The sequence below is a fragment of the Emys orbicularis genome, chromosome 9 (assembly GCF_028017835.1).
Source record: "Emys orbicularis isolate rEmyOrb1 chromosome 9, rEmyOrb1.hap1, whole genome shotgun sequence".
NCBI lineage: Eukaryota > Metazoa > Chordata > Testudines > Emydidae > Emys > Emys orbicularis.
In genome coordinates this window covers 19,667,867-19,691,592 of record NC_088691.1, presented here as the reverse complement: position 1 = coordinate 19,691,592, position 23,726 = coordinate 19,667,867, and the positions used below count along the sequence as shown (strand labels likewise).

The window sequence follows — 23,726 nt, the reverse complement described above, 5'->3', positions numbered from 1 at the left end:
CTTAAATCCCATTGACTTCAACAGGACTCAAGCACATGCTTAACATTACGCATGCACTCAAGGGCTTTGCTGAATCAGGGCCTTGTGGGGTGATATGATCTAGACATGCTAAATATAATCCTTTCTATCAGGGGATCACTTTCTACTGTGGCTTTGAAGGGGACAGAGAATGCACCCTGAAGGGATAACATTATGCAAAAAAACCCTCTCAGGAGGAGCAGCACGATGGAAAACTATTCCTGACAGTGGAGTTCTTCTGTAAACTGTCTCAGCTCCCTTGAGTACAATGTGCTGTCTACATCAAACACACAGGGAGGATTGAGGAAGGAGGAGAAGAGCTTCTTTCTGGCAGAGCTCTTTACTGCTGACTCCTCGGAGATAGCAACAGATCAGGGCAGCAGTGTACATGGATCACAGGGGCATGAAGCTTATGATGAATGGGCTGAGGCCAATTACAGACGATCAAAGCATCTCTCCTATGTATTCTAGCCCACCGCTTTATTTTTTCTTAATCAAATTAAGCCATCAAATAGCATTTAACTTGCTGTCTGCTGCTCTGAGGTACTGCTGATTTCTCGTTAATGTCAGATACACATTCTGTTCTGGTTAGGCCCTTGTACCGCACCTCTTACCATGGTATCTGAGCTTCTCAATGGAGAAGCTTTCACCTTAAAGTGAAGCGACGCTCGGAAAAGTGATTGTAAAAAAAAAAAAAAGGCATTTGGAGGTTCCAAATTGATTCACAATTCACAATATTCAGTTCGAAAATAAAACCAGTGACTTTTCCCAGTTGCTCACTGAAGTAGAAAGTTGTTTGTTTAAATTATTTTACTCTGGGATTTTCAAACAGAGAGTTAGACACCTGGTTCCCATTGAAAGACACCCAACTCCCATGGACTGGCTCCCTTAGAGCTTTTGAAAATCCTAGCCCTGGCCTTTATTGTAAGCAGCTCTGACTCCATCTACACATGGAGAGCCGTGCACATCTATTGAGTAAGAAGGTCCCTTTTTTGCACAGTCTATTTTCTGAGCATAGCCTTGCTTTAAGGACAAGACGCAAGACCCATGAACAGGAAATTGGGCCTGATACACATGATCTCTTCTCAAAAGTGACATGAATGTATCATTAAGGTTGAGAAATACTCAGGAAAGTCATAAGTTAAGGTTGTCTCAGCACTATTATCCTTGTCATATTGCACATGAAGATCCACAGCAAGCACAAGAAGTAGTGATTTGGTTGATTGGTTTTCCTTTTAAATCTCTGCCTAATTGGATACATATATCCTGGGCAAGAGAATTCTCAGAGGCCCAAACATGCTGAATTGTCAAGACACGTCTCTTCCTTTGGGCTTCTGACCATAGATTCATGTAGCTACTGTACTCCGAATTGCATTTGGGGTCTGGCACACTCTGTGAAAAGTCAAGAAAGGCACAATCACCCTCTCCTCCCATCGTTTCCTGTGCTATTACAAGGCTTTTCAAGTCAGCAACTGGTAACCCAGTTACATCCTGAATTTGTGTTTCAGGCAGCTGTCCAGAAAGGACAGCTGGTTATAGAAGTGTATTTATTTCTAATGTTGGTTTTAACCTCTAAGCTGTCTGTACAGAGAGGACAAATACCAGTGGGATGGATTGGCTGGCTTGAGTTGTAAGAACACTTGCAATACTTTTTATTCTGAGTTTATCCAGCTCCAGCAGAGTTTCTGGGCCCAGCCATTTCATAACTGCACGATGGCCCTGTGATGCCCGTTGGCTGGTGCAAAGGTAACAGAATGTTGGGAATCATTAGGAAAGGGATAGATAATAAGACAGAAAATAACATACTGCCTCATGGTACGCCCCATGTGGAATACTCCATGTAGATGTGGTCGCCGCATCTCAAAAAAGATATATTGGAATTGGAAAAGGTTCAGAAAAGGGCAACAAAAATTATTAGGGGATGGAACAGCTTCCATATGAGGAGAGGTTAATGAGACTGGGACTTTTCAGCTTGGAAAAGAGACGACTAAGGGGGGGATATGATCATAGGAGCTGACTTCCTCTCTCTCCCCTGGGTCCTCGACCCCCCCCCTGCCCCCTGCCCCCAGCCCCACCCCCACTCCAACCCTTCCATGAGGCCCTGCCTCTTCCCACCCCTTCCCCGCCCCTATTCCAACCGCTTCCCCAAATCCCCACCCCGGCCCCGCCTCCTCCCCTGAGCGCTCCTCCCCCCACCCCTCCGGCGGCCGGACGGGAAGCACTGGGAGGTAGGTGGAGGAGCAGGGATGTGGCTCGCTCAGGGGAGGGGGTGGAGGAGGAAGTGTGGCGGGGAGTGAGGGGAGCTTGGCTGCTGGTGGGTGCAGACCTTCACCCACTAATTTTTCCCCGTGGGTGCTCCAGCCCCGGAGCACCCACGGAGTCGCCACCTATAGATATGATGGAGGGCTATAAAATCATGACTGGTGTGGAGAAAGTAAATAAGAAAGTGTTATTTACTCCTTCTCATAACACAAGATCTAGGGGTCACCAAATGAAATTAATAGGCAGCAGGTTTAAAACTAACAAAAGGAAGTACTTCTTCACACAATGTACAATCAACCTGTGGAACTCCTTCCCAGAGGATGTTGTGAAGGCCAAGACTATAACAGGGTTCAAAAAAGAACTAGTAAGTTAATGGAGGATAGGTCCATCAATGGCTGTTAGCCAGGTGTCCTCAGCATGGGCGGTGAGTTCTATGGGCCCATGGTGCCTGGGCACGAGGAATATTCCTGGCCCAGGGCCCGGCTCCAGCACTGTTTGAGGCCGGGTCTCTCCCTCAGCCCCGCCTTCCGCCCCCGGGTGCTCCCGCCCGCGCAATTTAAAATGGTCTGGGGCTGCCACTCACCACTGGCAGTGCAGAGGAGCTGAGCAGCTTCCTGCCAGCTCGCTCCATGTGGCTGCTGGCCCCGCCCTGCGGCCCCTGGGCGGGGTGGGTCTGTGTCCCGCCCCAAGAGTCCCTGCAGCCAATCGGAAGCTGTGGGGGCAGTGCCTGGGGGTAACAGCACATGGAGGCCTCCCAGCCCGTCCTGCCTAGGAGCCCCAGGTAAGCGCCGCACCTCACCACTCCCTTCCAGAGCCTGCACCCCCACCCCCTTCCCACACACCCTCTCCTGCCGCCAAACTCCCTCCCAGAGCCTGCACCCCCACCCCCAGCCCAGAGCTTGCACCCAAACTCCCTCCCACCCCCAAACTCCCTCCCAGAGCCTGCACCCCCACCCCTTTCCCACACACCCCCTCCTGCCCCCAAACTCCATCTCAGAGCCTGCACCCGTCACCCTCTCCTGCACCCCCACCCCCTGCCCCAGCCCGGAGCCTGTACCCAGCACCCAGACTCCATCCCAGAGCTCAACCTCTCACTCCTTCTGCACCCAAACTCCCTCCCAGAGCCTGCACCCTGCACCCTTAGGCAGAAGGCGGGGGAGGGCGGGCTTTGGGCGTTCTGGGCACCACCAACATTTCTACAAACCTGCCGCCCCTGGTCCCTAGCCTCTGTTTGCCAGAAGCTGGGAATGGGCAACAAGGGATGGATCACTTGATGATTACCTGTTCTGTTCATTCCCTTTGGGGCACCTGGCATCGGCCACTGTCAGAAGACAGGATACTGGGCTAGTTGGACCTTTGGACTGACTCAGTATGGCCGTTCTTATGTTCTTATAAGGTCCCCCTGGGAACACCATAGTGCAGGGAGCCCCTGTGCTAAGACAGGGAGCAGGCTCTATAGCAGTTATGGGTGCAGGGTGTGACCGGGTACCTGGAGTGGGCCTCACTGAGAATGCCACACTCAAGGCAGATTGCACAGAACAGAACAGACAATCCCCCGAACTGGTGGTTTATTCTATAATTAGATTCATCAAGCCTGTAACAAAAGAGCTTTTGCAGCACCACACTGGCTAACCAGAAGCCAAACACAGCCCCCTGTAGGCATTCCACCCCTTGGCTCCCATCCAGACCACCAGGTCTAATATAGTGGGGGGTTATTGAAAACCCATTTCACCATATGTGAGGTTCTTTCTAATCCCAAAGGATCAGACACATATCCTCAGGTCAGTATGAATCTCAGATCTTACCCAAATATCACTCTGTCTGCCAATCCTTAGTAAACTAACTAAAGATTTAATAATAGAAGAAAAGAAGAGAGTTATAAATGGCTAATAGATCATACACGTGCAAGTGATTGCAAAGTCCTTGTATCAGGTTTGTAGCAGTGGTGGAATAAACTGCTGGTTTGCAAAAGTCTCTCTGGAATCACCCAAATAGATTGGGAGTCATCAGTCCTTGTTCAAAGCTTCCTTGTTAGAAATCCAGTCCAGAGAAATGAAGACACAATGGAGATGTCTCAGGTGCCTTTTTATATCCTCTGCTATATACATGAAAATTTACTGTTCCAAACATAGCCCACATGTGCATGGACAGATACTAACTCAAGATAGAGTCCAGGGTCTGGGAGAAGATGGAGTCTCAGGTCACATGTCCTTACATGCTTTGCTGACTCACTGGGGTGGCCATTGGCCCCTGGCTGTCTGAGGCATCCTCGGGAGGAGCTAGCTGGGCCTGGCATTTCTTCATTGTTAGAGCCGAGTGACCTTAATGGGCCATCAACACACAGTTGTGTCGCCTGATGTAAATCTATCTGAGAGATGTCACTCATGTACAAACACATTTGAGATAGAAATGGAGCCAATATTCATAACTTCAGATACAAAGATGATACATGCCTATAAACAGGATTATTATTATTATTATATTTTTTTTCCTGGTCAAGGTGGGGAAGGGGCCCCGACCGCTAGAGATGGGAACAGAGGCGGTGGCCGGGAGAGATGATGTAGCGGCAGGCGGGGGGGCCGCTACCACCTGGGCGTACGCCCTGAGGGTCGGGGGAGGGGCACCCGCAGAGCTGGCGGAGGGAGCAGCGGGGAGGGACGCCGTGGCTGGTGGCGGGGCCACAGCAGTGGGGGCAGCCCCTGCCATGGAGGGCCCAGTCTTTTTGGCAGGGCCCTTACCCTATCATAGGTAGCAAATCATAAAGTTTCCATTGATACCTTACATGGTATATACTTTGTACAGGAGTTGTTGCAATTGTATAACAGTGGTAATATCAATATAAATGGTCATATTCAATCATGCAGCATCACGCAGGGGCATTCTGTGCTGGGAGGAGAGAGGCATGGGAATGGAGCAGCGGTGGGCTGGCAGGGAAGGAGGCAAATAGAAGTAAGAGTTGTGGCCAGGGTGGAGCTGCACCTTATTGATTCTGCACCCCTGCAGTGGCCCACACTGCCCATTGCGAGGGGTACAAGTTCTGGCAGGCCTGAAGGCTGCCCTGGCTTGCACCGGGGACTGCACCAGTCCCTACCGCATCTGAATAGTGGAGGTGCAGTCTGCCTCCCCTCTGTGCCTGCATCAGTATAGGGATGAATCTGCTAGTTCTAGCCACTGGACTAAGGTAGCCCCAGGAATTGTCTCCCTGTCTATAACCTCAGACAGACAAGTGGCATCATTCATTTGGAATCTCTTCATAGGCTGGGTGATGACACGGGGGGAAAAATGAAGTGTATTATTACAAAGTAAAAGGAGTAAACAGCTCTTAGGAATAAGCTTTGTCCAGGGGGACGCAGAATGATGCACAGAGGTTTAGAGCTGAGGATGATCTTGCAATGTGGAATGCTTGCATTGCTCGCCCTCGTGCTGTGCCTCTTGGACCATGTCAGTCTTCAAGGCTGTCTCCAGGCTCCTTTCCCAACGTTAACAAAAAGTACATTCATAGAGAAATCCAGATGAAAGCTGTAGCCCCGAGTGAGGGGCTGTCGTATACTTCATATCTGAAAGACTGTGATATAGGGCAGAGGTTCTCAACCTTTTTCTTTCGGAGGCCCCCCCAACATGCTATAAAAACTCCACGGCCCACCTGTGCCACAATAACTGGTTTTCTACATATACAAGCCAGGGCTGGCGTTAGGGGTTGGCAAGCAGGGCAATTGCCTGGGGCCCATGCCACAGGGGCCCCCACAAAGCTACATTGCTCAGGCTTCAGCTTCAGCCCCATATGGTGGGGTTCAGGGACCTGGGCTTCAGCCCCATGCAGTGGGACTTCATCTTTGTGCCCTGGGCACCAGTGAGTCTAATGCTGGCCCTGTTTGGAGGCCCCCCTGAAACCTTCTCGAGGCCCCCTTGCGGGCCCCGGACTCCTGGTTGAGAACCACTGGTATATGGGGCAGCTCTCATGTATGCATCCCCCATTGCTGTGGGTTCTCAGTGCTTTACTAACACACACTTCCCCATCTCCGAAGGAACAAGGAGCATGTTACTGTACACATGTTACTGAACAAGGACCATGTTACTGTACTGTACACCTGATTGTACCCTAAATAAACTCTAGATGTCAGTATAGCCAGATAATTTAATCAGCTGCTCCAGACCTTCCTGTCTCTTAATCTTGCAGCATTCTTACACTCTTCCTGCTTTCTTCGCTCTCTTTCCTTGCAGCTGGTTTCTACGTTGAATTTTTATTGTCAAAGGAAGGACAAATGGCTCTGGAATGAATGTAGATGAAAGAAGACAGCTGTGTGAAAACCAGCTCTGGTAATGGTTAGATGAAGGGTGGTAAAACTACCTACTCGATACTACTAGTATCCGCCATTGCTGCTACCAGGAGAGCAAAGTAATTATGAATTTTCTTAGTGCAGACAGGGTCTGATGAGAGTTCCAGGTTCCCATTGCTTTTTCCTACCACCCTAGCTTCTTAAGAGGCTACCAGGCTGCTTTTCTCAGCCACTATCAAGCTTGAAAGCCTAGTAAAATCCTGAAAAAATGCCCCCTTCCTGAATATGCTCCCTGGATCTTCGGTCTGTTTCGTGGTTTGGTAGCTCCAGTAGTTGCCACTTTACAATTTATACCATCTACCTTCTGCTGGCACATGTGTATTAAGAGAATAAATAGATGGAGGGTCTGTTGGTACATTCAGAGTTCCTTCAAAGGGAACAGGTCTGTTTATTCTGGCTGAGATCAATTGTTCCCTGATGGAATATGGAATGTCCTGTGCACACACAAGCTGTTCCCCCATTGTTCTAGTGGCAGTTCATGGATATTTTATTAGTACTTCGAGAGCTGTTTGCTTGGCTAGAAGGGTAAGTAAAACTGAAGTGTGGTACAGTGAAGCATGTGTAATTTCAAACAAAGATAGGTTAAAAAACAACTAGAGGACTTATTCCTAAAAGTTTCAGAGTAGCAGCCGTGTTAGGCTGTATCCGCAAAAAGAACAGGAGTACTTGTGGCACCTTAGAGACTAACACATTTATTTGAGCATAAGCTTTTGTGGGCTACAGCCCACTTCATCGACTCCTAAAAGTCAAATCCTTGGAGCAACAGGGTCTGTGGCTTTCAAATTTGGCAACATGAAGCACTGGGCTCCAACGCTGTGTGAGACCTCCCACTGTGATGTGATCGGCCTTGCTGCTGAGCAGACCAGTCTCTGCTTGTGATCAGTCCCAGAGGGTTGAGCATGAAGCACTTTACTTGTGAAAAGATCCAGAGGTGATTTAGGGTTACCATACGTCCGGATTTTCCCGGACATATCCGGCTTTTTGGGCCTCAAATCCCCGTCCGGGGGGAAATCCCAAAAAGCCAGACATGTCCAGGAAAATAGGGAGGTAGGGCCCGGCGGTGCGGGGCCGGGAGCCGGCGCGGTGCTCGGCAGGGGCTAGGGCCAGGGGCGCGGGGCCGGCGCGGTGCTGGGCCGCCCCGGGGCCCGGGCCGGGGGCGCGGGCACTTGGCCGGGGGCCGGGGCCGGGACCGGGTCCGGGGTCGGCGTGGTGCTCGGCCGGGGCTGGAGCCGGGGGCGCGGGGCCGGTGCGGTGCTGGGCCGGGGGCCGGGGGCCGGGACCGGGGTCGGCGCGGTGCTCGGCCGGGGCTGGGGCCGGGGGCGCGGGCACTTGGCCGGGGGCCGGGGCCGGGACCGGGGTCGGCGTGGTGCTGGGCCGGGGGCCGGCGCGGTGCTGGGCCAGGGGCCGGGCCGGGAGCGCGGGCACTTGGCCGGGGGCCGGCGCTGTGCTCGGCCGGGGGCCAGGGGCCGGCGCGGTGCTCGGCCGGGGGTGCGGGCACTTGGCCGGGGGCCGGGGCCCGAGCCGGGCGGGAGACGCCGGGGCCAGAGCCTCTTGGCCTGGGCCGGCCGGCCGCCGAAGGGAGCCGCTCGGCCAGGGGGGCCGGACTGAGCCGCGCCGCACCCCGCCCCAGCTTACCTACTGCCTCCCTGTTTCAGGCTTCCCGCGAACATTTGATTCGCGGGAAGCAGGGGAGGGGGAGGAGCAGGGGGCGGAGCGTTCAGGGGAGGGGGCAGAGTTGGGGCGGGGCTGAGGGCGGAGTTGGGGCGGGGCTGAGGGTGGGGAAGGGGCGGAGTTGGGGCGGGGCCGGGGCCCCATGGAGTGTCCTCCTTTTTAAAAATTAAAATATGGTAACCCTAGGTGATTTGCCTGCCTTAGTAGGAAGGCACTAGAGCAGAGGTGGGCAAACTACGGCCCGCGGGCCACATTCGGCTCGCGGGACCATCCTGCCCAGCCCCTGAGCTCCCGGCTGGGGAGGCTAGCCCCCGGCCCCACCCTGCTGTCCCCCCTCCCCCGCAGCCACGCTGCCACACAGGGAGCGCTCTGGCCTGCCGCTCCTGCCGGGCTGCGTGGCTTGCGCCTGCTCACCTCCCAGGCTTTCCAATAAGCCAGTCCTGCTGCTCTAAGCGGCATGGTAAGGGGGTGGGGAGCGGGGGGGTTGGATAAGGGGCAGGAGGTCCTAGGGGCAGTCAGGGGCCAGGGAGCAGGGGGCAGTTGGATAGGAGGTGGGGTCCCGGGGGGCGGTTAGGGGCGGGGAGATCCAGGGGTCGGTCAGGGGACAGGGAGCAGGGGGTGGTTTGATGGGGTGGAGGTTCGGGGGGGGCAGTCAGCGGTCGTGGATCGGGGTGGTTGGATAGGCATGGGAGCCCCAGAGGGGTCTGTCAGGGGGCGGGGGTGTGGATCGGGGTCAGGGGCAGTCAGAGGACAGGGAGCGGGGGGCGGTCCCAGGAGGGGGCGGTCAGGGGACAAGGAGCGGGGGGGGGGTTGGATGGGTTGGGGGTTCTGAGGGGGGCGGTCAGGGGGCGGGAAGTGGGAGGGGGTGGATAGGGGGCTGGGGACAGGCTGTTTGGGGAGGCACAGCCCTCCCTACCCAGCCCTCCATACCGTTTCGCAACCCTGATGTGGCCCTCGAGCCAAAAAGTTTGCCCACCCCTGCACTAAAGAGACCCTCCTCTTCACTACAAGCAAGCAGGAGATGGGGAAGGAGCTGCCTCGATCAGCACTGTATTTTGGATGGAGGTGTTGATCTCATGTGGTGAGCGAGTCAGGAGGTATTGATTCTGGGTTCCACTTAGTTCTAATCTGCCTCTGAGTGTTACTGATCATCAGTTCTCATCTATCCAACAAGGCTGTGGATATTCAAAGGGCTTTCGAAACCCTTTTCCACAGGAGCAAAGACTACAGAGTAATTTTTTTTGTTTCTAGGAAATGGGGAATAGGAGAAGCCAGAACCATCAGGGTTTTCTTCTGCCTGGTGGATTGTCTCTTTCACACACGAGCCTTGCTGAATACAGACAACTACATAGAACCTCAGAGTTACGGACACCTCGGGAATGGAGGTTGTCCGTAACTCCAAAATGTTCTTAACTCTGAACAAAACGCAGCTCCGGCTCCAGCAGTTCACACTCCGGGCTCTGAAACTCCGGGCCAGGTTCCAGAGGCAGCTCGGCAGCTTCTTTCCCAGGCAGGGCAAGCTTGTCCCCTGCCTGGCTGGGGGTGGGGGTGAAAACAGCAAGTCCCCCTCCTGGCGGGGGGTGGTGGTGGTGGTGAAAACAGCACCCCCTCCCCCCCCGCCAGCCAGGGGAAGTGGGGGTGAAAACAGCACCCACGGCTTACAGGAAAGCAGCGCAGACCCCAGTGCTGCGCCTGTCTGCGAATCGCAGCCTCTTCAACTCCTAGCTGTAAGTGTGTGCCCCGCGCATGAGGGTGGGGACAGGGGTAGCGGTGGGGACAGGCAGCCCAGATCTGCCTACCCTTAAGATGCAATACAGGCTCGGTACAATATTTGCTTTTTTTTTTTTTTAATTTTGTTTCTGCTGCTGCCTGATTGGATACTTCCAGTTTCACATGGTACCCAGTTGACCGGTCAGTCCATAACTCTGGTGTTCGTATCTTTGAGGTTCTTCTGTATGTCTAATCAAAGTGCCAAATCTAATACATTGATATTGATTGTACCTTGTTTTCTTGCAGTGTGTCTGCTGGTTAGTAGAGCTGATTAGAAAATGAGTTTTTTCTTCACATAAATTTTTGACATTTTAGCAAAAAATTGAAAACCAAATAAATTCAGATGGAAACTGACTTTTTTAAAATTTGGAAATGCTCCTATGGTGCATGAGAGTTGTAGTTTGGATTTCTCATACCCCCATTCTTCTCTATAGGCTGGCCTCCTTGGCCAGACTACATCTACCATGATGCACCATGGTACCATGCTCTTGCTGAGCCACTCTGGTGCATCATGGGTGGTGTAGTCCAGCCTGGTAACCCAGAAGGCACAGCAACAACATTTCCAAATCAACATTTTCAGTTTTTGGAAGAATTTTTTTGGTTTTTGGATGTTTATTTTTTCCATGAAAAGTTGTAATTTTCTGTGGAAAGCAGGCACTTTACATGAAAAGTTTCACTCAATTTTCTGTCAAAAACAGTTTTGATGGAAATTTTTCAAGTAGTCCTACTAGTTAGTTAGTCTAATGTAATTCTAGCTATTCTGCCTGTGTTTTATAGCAGCATGTTGTTCTTACTGGTTATATAGCACCTTCCATGAGCCTCAAAGCGCATTATACAATTACAGAGCATTTAATTAATGGAATGAGTTTGCCCACCCAACAAAACAAACCCTTCTGGAGTGGAAGTGAGACAGGTAGGATCATTTACATTAAGGCAGTGCTGTAGATTTCAGTAATGAGATGGGTAATTAATGTCCTTTAACAGCATTTGTAGACTACAAGATATGATAATAAAGGGATCACGTTTCATGCTTCAGGGTGTCAGATGACTGAGTGTAGATTGAATCCCAAAGAAGTACCATCTTCCATATACACACATACACCATTGGCTTGATGCATCTTTCATCTTCCTCTGAAGCGTTACGTATTATGATTGCTGAAGACAGGATATCAGTCTGCATGCACCAAAGACTGGCATGAAATGGCAGTGGCCCTTTGTGAGATCCTGTGCACAGCTTTCAGACCCTACTCAGTGGGTTCAAACTCCCGTGAATGCTCCCGACGAGAGCTGGTCACCATTTTTCAAATATAAAAAACACCAATGATTTACTTGAAAAATGGCCTTTTGTTCAAAAACAAACAATGTTTGGGGTTTTCTCTTTGTCCTGCCTCTCTCCCTTTTTTCAACAGCAAAATGGAAATGAAAAAAAGAAAGGAGGGTGGGGAAGGTGAATATTGAGCCGAATCCCCAACTATTGAGTTCCTTTTGAAAACTTCAAACCTTTCTAAAAATTCCCCTTTCATCTTTTTATCCAGCTCTCCCACTGACTTACACTCCATTCTCCGGGGAGAGGAGGGGAGGAGACTTTCCTGTTTGTCTCTGACTAGCCAAGTGCTTGGAATGTGCCTATCACTGTAGTATCCAGATTCCTGGCAAAATATGCCAGTCCCCCTGCCCTCACCCATTGATTGCCATTCTGCTGTGCTTTCTGGCAGTCACTCCTCTCAAGGCCGTTGGCTTTTCATTTTAGAATTACTAGTACTTGAGTGCTGTCGGGAGAGAGCTTCCTTAACCCTACCATCATTTAGCTTGGCTGCATAGAAAAATATGTTTAAACTTCAGCACACGCTGAGGCACTTATTCAACAGTCACTTTTCTGAACAGATGGGACCTTCAGCCTCCTTTGAGCCCTGCTGCTACTGCTAATGCAAAATGTATTTGTGTGTCGTGTCATGAAATCAGAACTCCCAGCACCGAAGGGAGCTGCCTTGAGACGAGCTGAATCACCTGAATGCCAAACCCAGCTGCACGGCATTATGGAAATGCTTTAGAATAAGGTCTGGCTTGGGAACAGGCTCACATTGACGTAGGTCTGGTAAGAAGGAAGCTTTTCCCAGTAGATGGAGTGAATGTGCAGTTCTAACAAACAAGGCTTCTCCTCCCGCATGTAACTCCATCAAAGGTCATAGATTAATTTGGCCCAACATGGGGCTTGTCTACACTGGCACTTTACAGCGCTGCAACTTTCTTGCTCAGGGGTGTGAAAAAACACCCCCCCGAGCGCAGCAAGTTTCAGCGCTGTAAAACGCTAGTGTAGACAGTGCACCAGCGCTGGGAACCATGCTCCCAGCGCTGGGAGCTACGCCCCTCATGGAGGTGTTTTTTTTAGCGCGCTGCAGCGCTCTCCCAGCGCTCTGCCCTGACTACACAGCCAGTTGCCAGTGCAGACAATCCCGTTAGCACACATAAAATGCCTCGCATCGCATGTAAATTACTACTCTGTTAGGCTCTGGTGGCTTCTGCAATAGAAGACAGAGAAGCCCACTAGAGGGTGCCCAAACTATTTAAAGCAGAGGTGGGCAAACTACGGCCCATGGGCCACATCCGCACCGCGGGACTATCCTGCCCAGCCCTTGAGCTCCTGGCCGGGGAGGCTAGCCCTTGGCTCCTCCCCCGCAGCCTCAGCTCACTGTGCCGCCAGCACTCTGGGCGGCAGGGCTGCGAGTTCCTGCCAAGCAGCGCGGCTGCGTGAGCTGCCGGGTGGAGTGAATTAAATTGCTCCCCGTAGGAATGTGCTACTTACGGTGTACTACTTACCGCTGCCGGTCCTGGTGCTTCGTAAGTAGCACATTCCTACGGGGAGCAATTTAATACACTACACCCTGGGTAGGGAAGGCTGTGCCTCCCCAAATAACCTGGCCCCTGCCCCCTATCCGCCGCCTCCCACTTCCCGCCCCTTGACTGCCCTCCTTGGAACCTCTGACCCATCCAACCCCCCCGGGATCCTCCACGCCTAACCACCCCCCTGGGACTTCACCCCCTATCCAACCCCCCTGCTCCTTGTCCCCTGACTGCCCCCTCCCAGGACCCCTGCCCCAACCGCCCCCCCGGAACCCCATCCCCATCCAACCCTCCCTACTTCCTGTCCCCTCACTGCCCTGACCCCTATCAACACCCCCGCCCCTGACAGGTCTCCCAGGACTCCCACGCCTATCCAACCCCTGCGCTCCCTGACCGCCCCTCCCACCAGAACCTCTGCCCCATCCAACCGCCCCCTGCTCCCCGCCCCCTTACCATGCCGCTCAGAGCACCAGGACTAGCAGCCATAAGTAGTACACCATAAGTAGCACATTCCTATGGGGAACATGTGGTCCTAAAGCCCCCTCCCATTCAGCCCCAGGCTCAATGCTGTCACCCCACTCGCTCTTGAGCTCCCACCCCAATCTGTCCACTAGCACTTGTGAACACCACTACCCCCGGCCCTCCATACAGTTTCAGAACCCCAGTGTGGCCCTCAGGCCAAAAAGTTTGCCCACCCCTGATTTAAAGGGTACTACTCAATTGCTGTACACTACAATGGGTGACTCTGGTCCAATTACTCCTGGATGAATTCTGCACTAAAAAATTAAAAATTCTGCACACAATATTTTAAAATTCTGCAAAATTTTGCATATTTTATTTGTCAAAACAACACTGTAATTATAGCAGTTTCAATTATTTTGGTAATTTATTACAAAAAGCTGTCAGCAAGTATGTCTGTAATAATACAGACACAAAAAAAAAGATCCAGGAAATGTTTTTTTTTGTGGTGACAAATAGATTCCTTCCTAGGCATTTTAATACAGAACTTTGAGGAATTAATTTAAACTACAATACAGAAATGTATTTCCTGCACCCCTCAGAAACAGTGCAAGGGCTTGGGGGAGTCAGAGATAACAGAGGAGCTGAGGGAGAGGGAAGGGGTCTGGGAGTGAACCTAGAGGGTTATTGGATGTGGGTAGGAGAAGTCTGGAACAGTTTTTTTGGGAGGTGGGGGAGGATTTGTTAGGGAGTTGGGGCACCTCCCCTATCTGACCCTGACTGACCACTAGCCTCTCCCTTTCAGTCCCCCCATCCCGGTGTGTCCCTGCACCTCCTACCCCCTGTCCCCATGTGCCCCTGCAGCCCCCTCCCATTCAGCCCTAGGCTCAATGCTGTCACCGCACTAGCTCTTGAGCTCCCACCCCAATCTGTCCACTAGCACTTGTGAACACCAGTCTGTGACCCCTCAGCAGCCCTGTGTGTCCCCCCTCTGTCTTCCCCCCATATCCTGTGCCTCCTAACCTGGTTCTGTGGGCAGGGTGCTGTGATGAACGCGCTAGTTGCCAGCTGTTACTGCTGGTCAGCTGCTGCTGTCTGTTCTAGCGCCACAGCAGCCTTGGGTGGGTGAAAGGCATTTCTCTGGCAGAATGTATTTTCTGCGCAGAAAGAAAAAATTCTGCACCAGACATGACTTTTGCACATGTGCAGTGGCACAGAATTTTCCCAGGAGTCCCCAATATTAGGAAAACATTATTGTACAGCACACAGCAACGGCTGTGCCAAATCTAGGGTTGTGTTAGAGCTTTAAAGAGATTGCGTGGTTCACCAACCACCAGATCCAGAGCCATGTTTTTGGGGTGCCCATCCACTCGCTGATTAGATAACTGAAATCCAAAAACATTCCAACTGCAGCTAGATGCACGGTCCTGCAAGAAGACTATAGCCAGGATGAGAACTGAATCCAACTCTTCTGAGGCCCAGTCCAGTGCTTTACCCAGAGGCCATACTTCCTCTGCCCACTGTCTCTGGTCTACCTCTCACCTTTAAAATATTAACATTTAAGGCTTTTTTTTAAAAATGGAAAATGATCTAAAATCTTAAGTCCTTAACAGAATGTGTGTGTGTGTAGACCTAGCATTGCAACTAAATACATTGTAACACAAAATATTTCAAAATGCATTCCTACTTTATCTACCTGCCAAGACTTGTGTTTTGTACTTCCTCTGCAGGCCTGCTGATGTCACTAATACAGCATCTAAATCCATTTAGGAAATTACATAGGTGACCTGTTTAGGGCCCTAATCCAAAGCTCATTGAGGTCAATGGAAAGTGGCCCATTCACTTTAATAGGCATTGGATCAGGTCTTAGGCGCTTATGATTTTATCACATGCTGTGGGAAATGCACAGAACCCAGAGTGCCTGAATTCAGGTCCCAACATGTAAATAAACTTTTAAAATTGCCTTTAAAATATTTTAATTGTGATGTTTTAGGTTCAGCTGGTCAAAAATAGGAATTCTCAGAATTTCTTATGGGAGATATAATCCAGTCTGGGGCATGAGACAGCGGAACTATAACTTCCGTGAGGCCCGGTGACAGCTCAGATGGACACATTCATGTTGAACTGACTGGAAATGAAGTGTTTCAATTCAGTTCAACCTTCCAAAATGTTTCAGTTTGGGTCCCCCTGATCAGAAACAAATATTTCATTATGATTTTCCTCATGGGATTTTTTTTGGCAAAACAGAAATTTTCACGGAAACTCCATTTTCCATAAAAAAAAAAAAAAATGTTGATGGAAGATTCCCAACCCCTCTAGTTTTAAACCTAGACATCCATCTATCCCTATACCATATCCATCACTGTGGTATCTGAATGACTAATGAATCTTATTAACAATCCAGGGTGTCAGACTTGTTTTTGGAACAGCATTTTATTTATTTTTTTGTTACGAAAGTATTTTAATTTACTTTTAAGTCTTGGGTGTCCGTTGGTCCCCATCCGAAGACATATATGGGCTCTTTGCACATGCTCACTCTAGCTGTCAGATGCCAGCAAAGTGTTTTGCACAAGATGGTTTCTAGCATAGTTGGAAGGGAGGTTGCAGCTGGATACACTCAGATATCGACTGTCAAGTACCAGGGGCATTTCAGGTGGTTGGGGCTTGGTCTGAGGGCAGAGTTTGATGGTTTTACCGGGGCTTTCTTTTAATCCCAATTCAATCCCGTTGGAACACAAATATACTAATTACAGGGCAGAGCAGGGTGGAAGGGATAGAAGAAAACACTTCTGTGATTTGCGCTTTCACTCCTTGAGTCTGTCTGGTGCTTAGATACCATGGGATAAGGGCTTTTATAAAAACCAGAGATGAGCAAGAGATTAAAATGCCAGTCAGTGGCTTAGTTCGCTTAATGTTAACAATGCAATCTAATGAACTGCTGAATCTAAGGAAATATAGCCACGTTCCAAACCAATGAGATTTGCAACTTTGAATAAAAGCAAAGTCTCTGATTGAAATGTCAAGCCCATCTCGGAGTGATGATTTAATAACTTTTATGAGTGATCCTGTCACAGCAAATCTCAACACTTGAATGGAGTGACTCAGTGAGAGCCTATTAGCAATGATACCTACCAAAGAGGAACAAGATGAGCTTTTTACCCCTTCCCGACTTAGCTTAAAAGCTTATTTGTTGTGGGAACCTTTTCTCTTTCTCTTACAACTCCTTTCCCTCCCCCCCACTCTTGTAGGATAAAACACGTCAGGGAGGAATTGACCTGTGCAAGGTGTATCAAGGAAACAGGGCCTAGAGTAAATAGAAGGTGAGGTACACCAGGTACGATCCCCTGTGTTCCTGTCACGAGCTGTGAGTGGGCATACAGCCGGAGAAGGGCTTACATGTGAGGGTCACATGCTGTGGAGGTATGGCAGAAAGAGGTGGAAAATCTTTTATCCCACATGCCTCCCGCATGCCATCACAGTGTTACAATGGTGCCCATGGTATATAGGTTAAAGCTGCTTCCAGCAGGTTTTATACACTCACATCCCCCACTGTTCACAACACAGAGGCCAATCTCTGGGTGGATGAGGGTTACGCTTGCCTGTCTCGAGTGGAGGCACAGGGCTGTGTGGCCGTGAGTGGGGTCACTAAGTGGTTCTGTTCCCAGGCACACTCTCGCACACATCAATGGAGCAGGAGCACGTCAGTGAGATAAAGACTTGGTCAGATGTGTATGCACTGTAGTTCCTTAAAGTGTATGTTCTTTGGGGGCGGGGGTGAGGGGTGGGAATCTGCTGCCTTTACATATGTGTGCACAATTGCATATCACATGCGAGTGCCACCTCACTGCCAATGTCCATGTGACATCAGGACTGACTGAGGTTGGGGCATTCAGTCTTGTGTCCTCATCTAATGGTTGGAGCTTGACTAGAGGTGGGCAAATAACTCATAACCCATAATTTATGTGATGTGTTAGTCCTATGTGATCTGTTCATGGGCACATGCAAGCTGTTTTGATTGGTAGGGCCCATGGCGTGATTTTGATCCCTGATTGGATGAATGTAGCACTTTGAAACAAGTTGCCAGTGTGAATACGTGTGATTATGAATTTGAAACATTTAAAATTCACCATCGCCATAAACATCGCGGCCAAAATAGTCACTCGCTCGAGCACCCCTGATAAGCAGGGACTCAGCCAAAGGGGAATTCATTGCAAAATGCAAAAGAATATTTGTGGACAATGTTTGTCATGTTTGTCCAGAGCTAATCCAGGGAGTGTCACTGAGCTTTATTTCACCACCTGTTGTAGCCCCGACTGGCTAGTCACATCAGCAGCTCTCCTCTGTGCTGCGCAACTTTGCGGTCCTTGCTCAGCTGCTCAGTTTGTCTGGATCATCAGACGGCAGTCAGAACAGAAGCACATTCAGCAGACTTTTGCTCACCCTCTTATGAGCCCAGACCACTCGCACAGCTAAGCTTTGCTTAGCTTCGCTTTGGCTGGATACTCAGATCCATACTCTATGGAGCTGCATTGTTTTGGTGCATCTTTTCCCCCACTGTGCACGTCTTTATGCAAAAAGGGATGGCTGGACCCATAGATCAGATTCAGAAAGGGACGTTGAAACAACTAATCTTGTGCTCGCTGTAGTGCATTTATGCAAGGATAGATACTTCAGTCATTGTGGGGAGCAGTCCTTCCTGCAGGATTTGAACAAACTGTGTAAACAATGCAGATAAATGAATAAATGAAATAAACCCCAGTCCAACAGAATAACAGGGCTAGACGTAGTCCTGAGTTACACAAAGAATATTCAAATAGCAGCACAGTTTGCTGGATTAAATCAACAAAGCTGACCGTTGGCACAACAGTGCAGAGAACATCAAACTACACGTTACTTGCCTTGTTCAGAGGCTAGCTCTAAGGACAGTAGAAAATGTGCAAGGTATTTATAGATCTGCTTTTGCCAATAACACAATCCAGCCTAGAAGGATGACATCTATTGAATGCTTGCTGTTTTCCAGCAGAGAAGCCAGCACTTTCCTTCATCAGTGCAAATTATCCATAGAATCCCATGAAGATCTGCACATCTGTCCCTTGAACCATGGGGATGTACACTGGCTAAAGCCTCGTTTTTATCACCGTGTTTGCATTATAATACCTTGTAGTGGATTTTTAATGTTTTTTGGCTAGGAAGTGCAGGATGTCTGACAGCAGAGGGCCTGAATTGGTCGCACAATAAGAATAATAATACCTAGCTTATAAGACGGGGACAACAGTTTAGGAGAGATGTTACTTTTTATTCTGACATTTGCCATCTTTACTGACTGGATGCCTACTGAGCAGGAGAGGGGCAGCGGGCGGGGTGGAGGGTGTCCCTTAGCAGATGACCTTAAATCAGAGATTGGCATAAACCCCATCTCTGAACTACCCCACACTTTGAAGGATTTGAAATGTGGTGCAGGACGTGAATTGTGTGGTGGAGTCCTTCATTTTCAGCCTGATCTGTTCAATGATCACTCCTCCCTACTAAGGGATCTTTGCACATTCTGTTGTGCCTCCTCCAACACTTCCTGAGGGGAAAAATAATCTGCCCAACCCAGTACAACAGCTTTTTGGACAGGAGTGAATAATCCAGCTCAGATCTGTGTCTTAAACTAGGGTATTGTATGTTTGACTACTGAGACTCCTTTCTCCCTGGCTTGTCCAAGTGCTCCATGTGGCTGGGCTTCATAACTACGAGACCGCATGACACAGGCAAACCTTATTGGTAGGGCCCCACCAAATTCACGGTCCATTTTGGTCAATTTCGTGGTCATGGGGTTTAAAAAATCTTACATTTCATGATTTCAGCTATTTAAATGTGAAATTTCACCATGTTGGAATTGTAGGGGTCCTCACCCAAAAAAGAGTTGTGTGTGGGGGGTGGGGGTTGCAAGGTTATTGTGTGTGTGGGGGGGTGTTGCAGTACTGCTACCCTTCCTTCTGCGCTGCCTTCAGAGTTGGGCACCCAGCCAACAGCTGCTGCTCTCTGGCTGCCTAGCGCTGAAGGCAGCGGAGAAGTAAGGGTGGCAATACCGTGACCACCCCACCCTAAAATAACCTTGTGACCCCTCTGCAACTCCCTTTTGGGTCAGGACCCCCAATTTGAGAAATGCTGGTCTCCCCCATGAAATCTGTCTAGTATAGGGTCAAAGCACACAAAAGACCAGATTTCATGGTTGGGGAGGGCGGGGCGGGGCGGGGGAGACCAGCTATCACGGTCCGTGACGCGTTTTTCATGGCCCTGACTTTGGCAGGGCTCTACTTATTGTACTGCAGTGCATATGACTGAAAAGGGGGTTCCTTGGAGTGAGTGTTGCCCACTGAGCAACGCAGCATCATTTCAAAGGATTTAGCTTCAGCCAGCGTGTATAACCAAGGCCAATTTGTGCAATTTGTTGACTATAACGTCCAAAATCTTTCTTCCTAAAGTGTAATTGTCACCCGCTGTAGATGTTCCCTCAACATGAACTACATTCCCTCCTGCTAATGTGACATTGGTGCCAGCACTGCAGGGTGGACATGAGTTACTCTCAGCATGCAAAAGACCTAATGTGGAGTGCAAATGTGAATGAATATGCCACGTGTTAGTTACGGTTGCTTTCAGTGGTCTGCCCTAGTAACTACTGAAATTATGACAAGGTATTACTGGGTAAAGCACACAACCACCAGTGCCCTTATGGTATCAGTTCTCTCCATTCTTGGAGCATGTATTGTCTCCCCCCTTCTCCCCAGCTTTCTGACTGTCTATCCAACCTCAGGACTCATGGAGACTGATTGGTCGGTGAAGGGAACTCAAGAACAGATGAATATTACTATCTAATTTGGAATTAAGGCAGGAACCTGGAGGTTTATAGTATCACAGGCAATGTTATAATGTTATAATATCACATACGTTATAAATGAGCATGGCCTATACCATATCTGGTAATAAACTACATTTTGGGGATAGCCCGATGAGTATAATTGTCTTCACCACCACCAGGTCCCTTTGCATTAGCGTACATTGGCCTACCGTGAGCTATCATAGGAAAAAGAGCTTCAGGGACTCACCTATTCCCCATCCCTCTGCATCAAGGCTGATCTTGCCATATACATGCTTGTCTTGAAGGCTTTCTAATGGCTAGGCCATAACTCCCTCAATAGGAAAATTAGTTCCCTGACCATCATTTTATGCAACTTAACTTTGCCTCACAGTTGCTGGTGCTCTAATTTTCTGTTGGATGAAATTTCTGCTGGGGGTTTGCAGTTAGGGCTGCTCTTGTGTTGTACAAAAGCAGTGACTCCAGGTGTGGAAACTTTATCAAATGTCTTTATAGCCATCTGTCTGCTTACTGGAACTTGGATTTCGAGCCCCACAGCTGGATAATTTATTTCCTCTTCTTAGAACTTATTCTGCTTTCAGGGTAAAATTCTCAACTCAGACCTATGTAGCAGATCTTGACTTGGCCACTCCTCTCTAGCCACTCATGCAGAAACCAAGGGGAGTTCCGTACATAAAGCAGGATATAAAGATCTGCCATGAGCATCTGAGAAGAGAAGCTTCCCCCTAGGCCTCCACTGATTGTCTTAATGACCTGGATTTTCCTCCTGGCTGCTGTGTAACTTTTGCCTGAAGCATGTCTCACCTGCTCAAAGTGGCCAGATGCCACGGTGTGATTTTTGCCCTCGGTATCTCACCAGCTCAGGGCAACCAGATGCCATGGTTCCCACTGGAAAAGCGGTGCTGGCTCTGTCACTGATTTGATTTAAGTATAAAATAGAAAAGTTTTAACAAAACAAACAAACAAACAAAAAGAAAAGATGCATTGAAAAAAATGGGACCAGATTCACCACGGCATTACCCCAGCTTTACTCTGGTGTAAATCTACTGCTCTCTGCTTACATTATAAACTCTTTGGGGCTGGCACTGTTTCTTTGTTATATGTGTGTACAGTTCCTAGCAAAGTGGGCTCTAGATGCTACTCAGTACAAATGAATAATAATACTAACTTTAGGGGTAAGTGTAGGACTGGACTAACACAGTGGGGAATCAGGCTCTATATACTTGAAATCAACCCTGATTTGTCTTACCGTGGAAAGGACGAAAGAAGGACAATAAACAAGGAGATGATGTATTATTATTTATTTGTATTGGGGGGAACCTAAGGGCCTCAATCATGGACAAACAAATTACAGAAAGATGGTACCGGCTCCTGGAAGCTTACCCTCTAATATAAGACAAGAGACAGGCAATGGATACAAACAGAGAGACGGGGAGCACAAGGAAACAATGAGGTGATATTGGTTGGCATGGTAGGTAGTGGTCTGACTGACCACTGAAGAGGGGGGATTGGGTAGGGGGTGGGGCCCCAGGGGGGGCGGTTAGGGGCAGGGGGTCCTGGGAGGGGGCAGTCAGGGGACAGGGAGGGGGGGTTGGATAGGGGGTGGGGTCCCAGGGGGTGGTTAGGGGCGGAGGTCCCGGGAGGGGGTGGTCAGGGGACAAGGGGGGGGGGGGGTTGGATGGGGAGGGTTCTGAGGGGGACAGTCAGGGGGCGGAAAGTGGGAGGGGGCAGGGGCCAGGCTGTTTGGGGAGGCAAAGCCTTCCCTACCTGGCCCTCCATACTGATTTGCAGCCCTGATGTGGCCCTCGGGCCAAAAAGTTTTCCCACCCCTAATGTACCCCGTGTGCCAGGCTGCACCATTGTCTTTTCCCCCACTAGGCCGGGGAGGTGCAGAGATAATACAGGGCTGTTTCATGACTGACACAGCACTACAGCATGTACTGGGCTCCTGATTTCACCTCTTTCTTTCTCCCTCTGCAGGAACCTGCAGACTTGGCTGGGCATATTACTGCATGGGAGCTGGGGCGGCTGCAGCCATGCTGATTTGTACCTGGCTCTCATGCTTCGCCGGAAAACATCCCAAACCCGTAATGTTAGTGAAGAGCATCATGCAGAGTGCAAATCCATATGGAGTGGAGCTCGAGTGCTGCCTTAAACAATGAGCTTTCCCGGATACTCTCCTAAAAAAGAAGGAGGAGTGGTGGCCACATGGTCCAAACTTCTCTGACTGATACACATGAACTCCCACTTTTCTGTCATGTTGGAGCTGGGGTTTGATCAGAGAGTGCAGTACTTTGGCTATGTCAGGTGACTGATATTATCCGAGGAACTATTGCCAGTTGGCATAATTTAGAGCAGCCTCAAGGCTCTTCTAACCTACGCTGGGGCCCAGAACAGTGCAGCTCTCCTTGAGAATCACGGACCCACCTCCTCCTCCCCAACTCTGCTGCACCGAGCAGAAAATAGGCACAGCAGAGACTGGCTCACTGTACATTTAATGTTCTCTCTTGAATAAATATAGATGATGATAGTGATTTAAAAAAACCCCGGGGGCTTTGCTTTTGTGCTCTCTAGGGTCTTCTGCCTCAGGCTCCTCTGTGTCTGTCTATCTTAGGCATTTCTAAGGTGGTGGTCTCTATAGCACCGGTGATGAGAAGGGCTGTGAAGCTGCAGTTTGAACATCGCCGTGATATTTTTCCTACTTTCATTTTCTATTACAGTCTGCATTATGAGACTGAAGCAACAAGACAGGAGAAATTTACAGGGGACTTTCTTTGAGAATTCGCTATTCGCAGTCTGGCTTGTTTTTAATTTCTGTACCTGGCTTTGCCTGCCTCACTCACGACAGGGGCTATAACTTTAGTGACACTGGCGGTGGTGAAAAGTGTCCCACTCTGGCTGGGCTGTGAAGATAGCCAAGGAAATTTCTTCCCCTCAACTATTTCCTTCTCCCTGACCCTTCCTGAAATGCACAAATGCACTACTCTTACTAACTTCCCACCCCAGCATATGACCCCTGTTCCCATGTGTCTTGTGGAGAATAGACCACTCATTACTGGAATGAAAAGCCCTCTGTACTGCTTTGCAAGAAGAACATAGGCTCTCTGGCTGTAGTGTGATGATGGGATAACATCAGATTTATCTCCACTTCAGTGTTTCCGTTAGGGATGTGCTGACTTGTCTCACTCCCTTTAGAGAATCAGTGAGGGAGAAAAGACAAAAAAAAATCCAAACCTGCTTTGTCTGCTTGTTATGATTAGTAAACACTATTTTTAATCAGAGCCCCCATTTTTTAACTTTTAAACCAACACATGAATCAGAATTAAGGGAAAAACAAACAAACCAAAAAAAAAAAAAAAAGGACTTTGCCTTGAATATTACATAAGTGAATTAGTGGAACAATGATCATAGATTCATAGATTCTAAATTCTAGGACTGGAAGGGACCTCGAGAGGTCATCGAGTCCAGTCCCCTGTCCTCATGGCAGGACCAAATACAATCTAGAC

At 49.5% G+C, this 23,726-nt stretch overlaps 1 protein-coding gene across 1 annotated transcript in view; it reads left to right on the top strand.

The window, feature by feature from the left end:
- The window catches only part of LHFPL1 (LHFPL tetraspan subfamily member 1), a 42,398-nt gene extending 20,016 nt beyond the window's left edge, over nt 1-22,382 (top strand). Inside the window, exon 3 of the mRNA XM_065411281.1 lies at nt 22,201-22,382. Within this exon, the coding sequence (XP_065267353.1) occupies nt 22,201-22,382 (182 nt within the window). The remainder of the gene's footprint in view (nt 1-22,200) is intronic.
- Nucleotides 22,383-23,726: the final 1,344 nt, after the last annotated feature.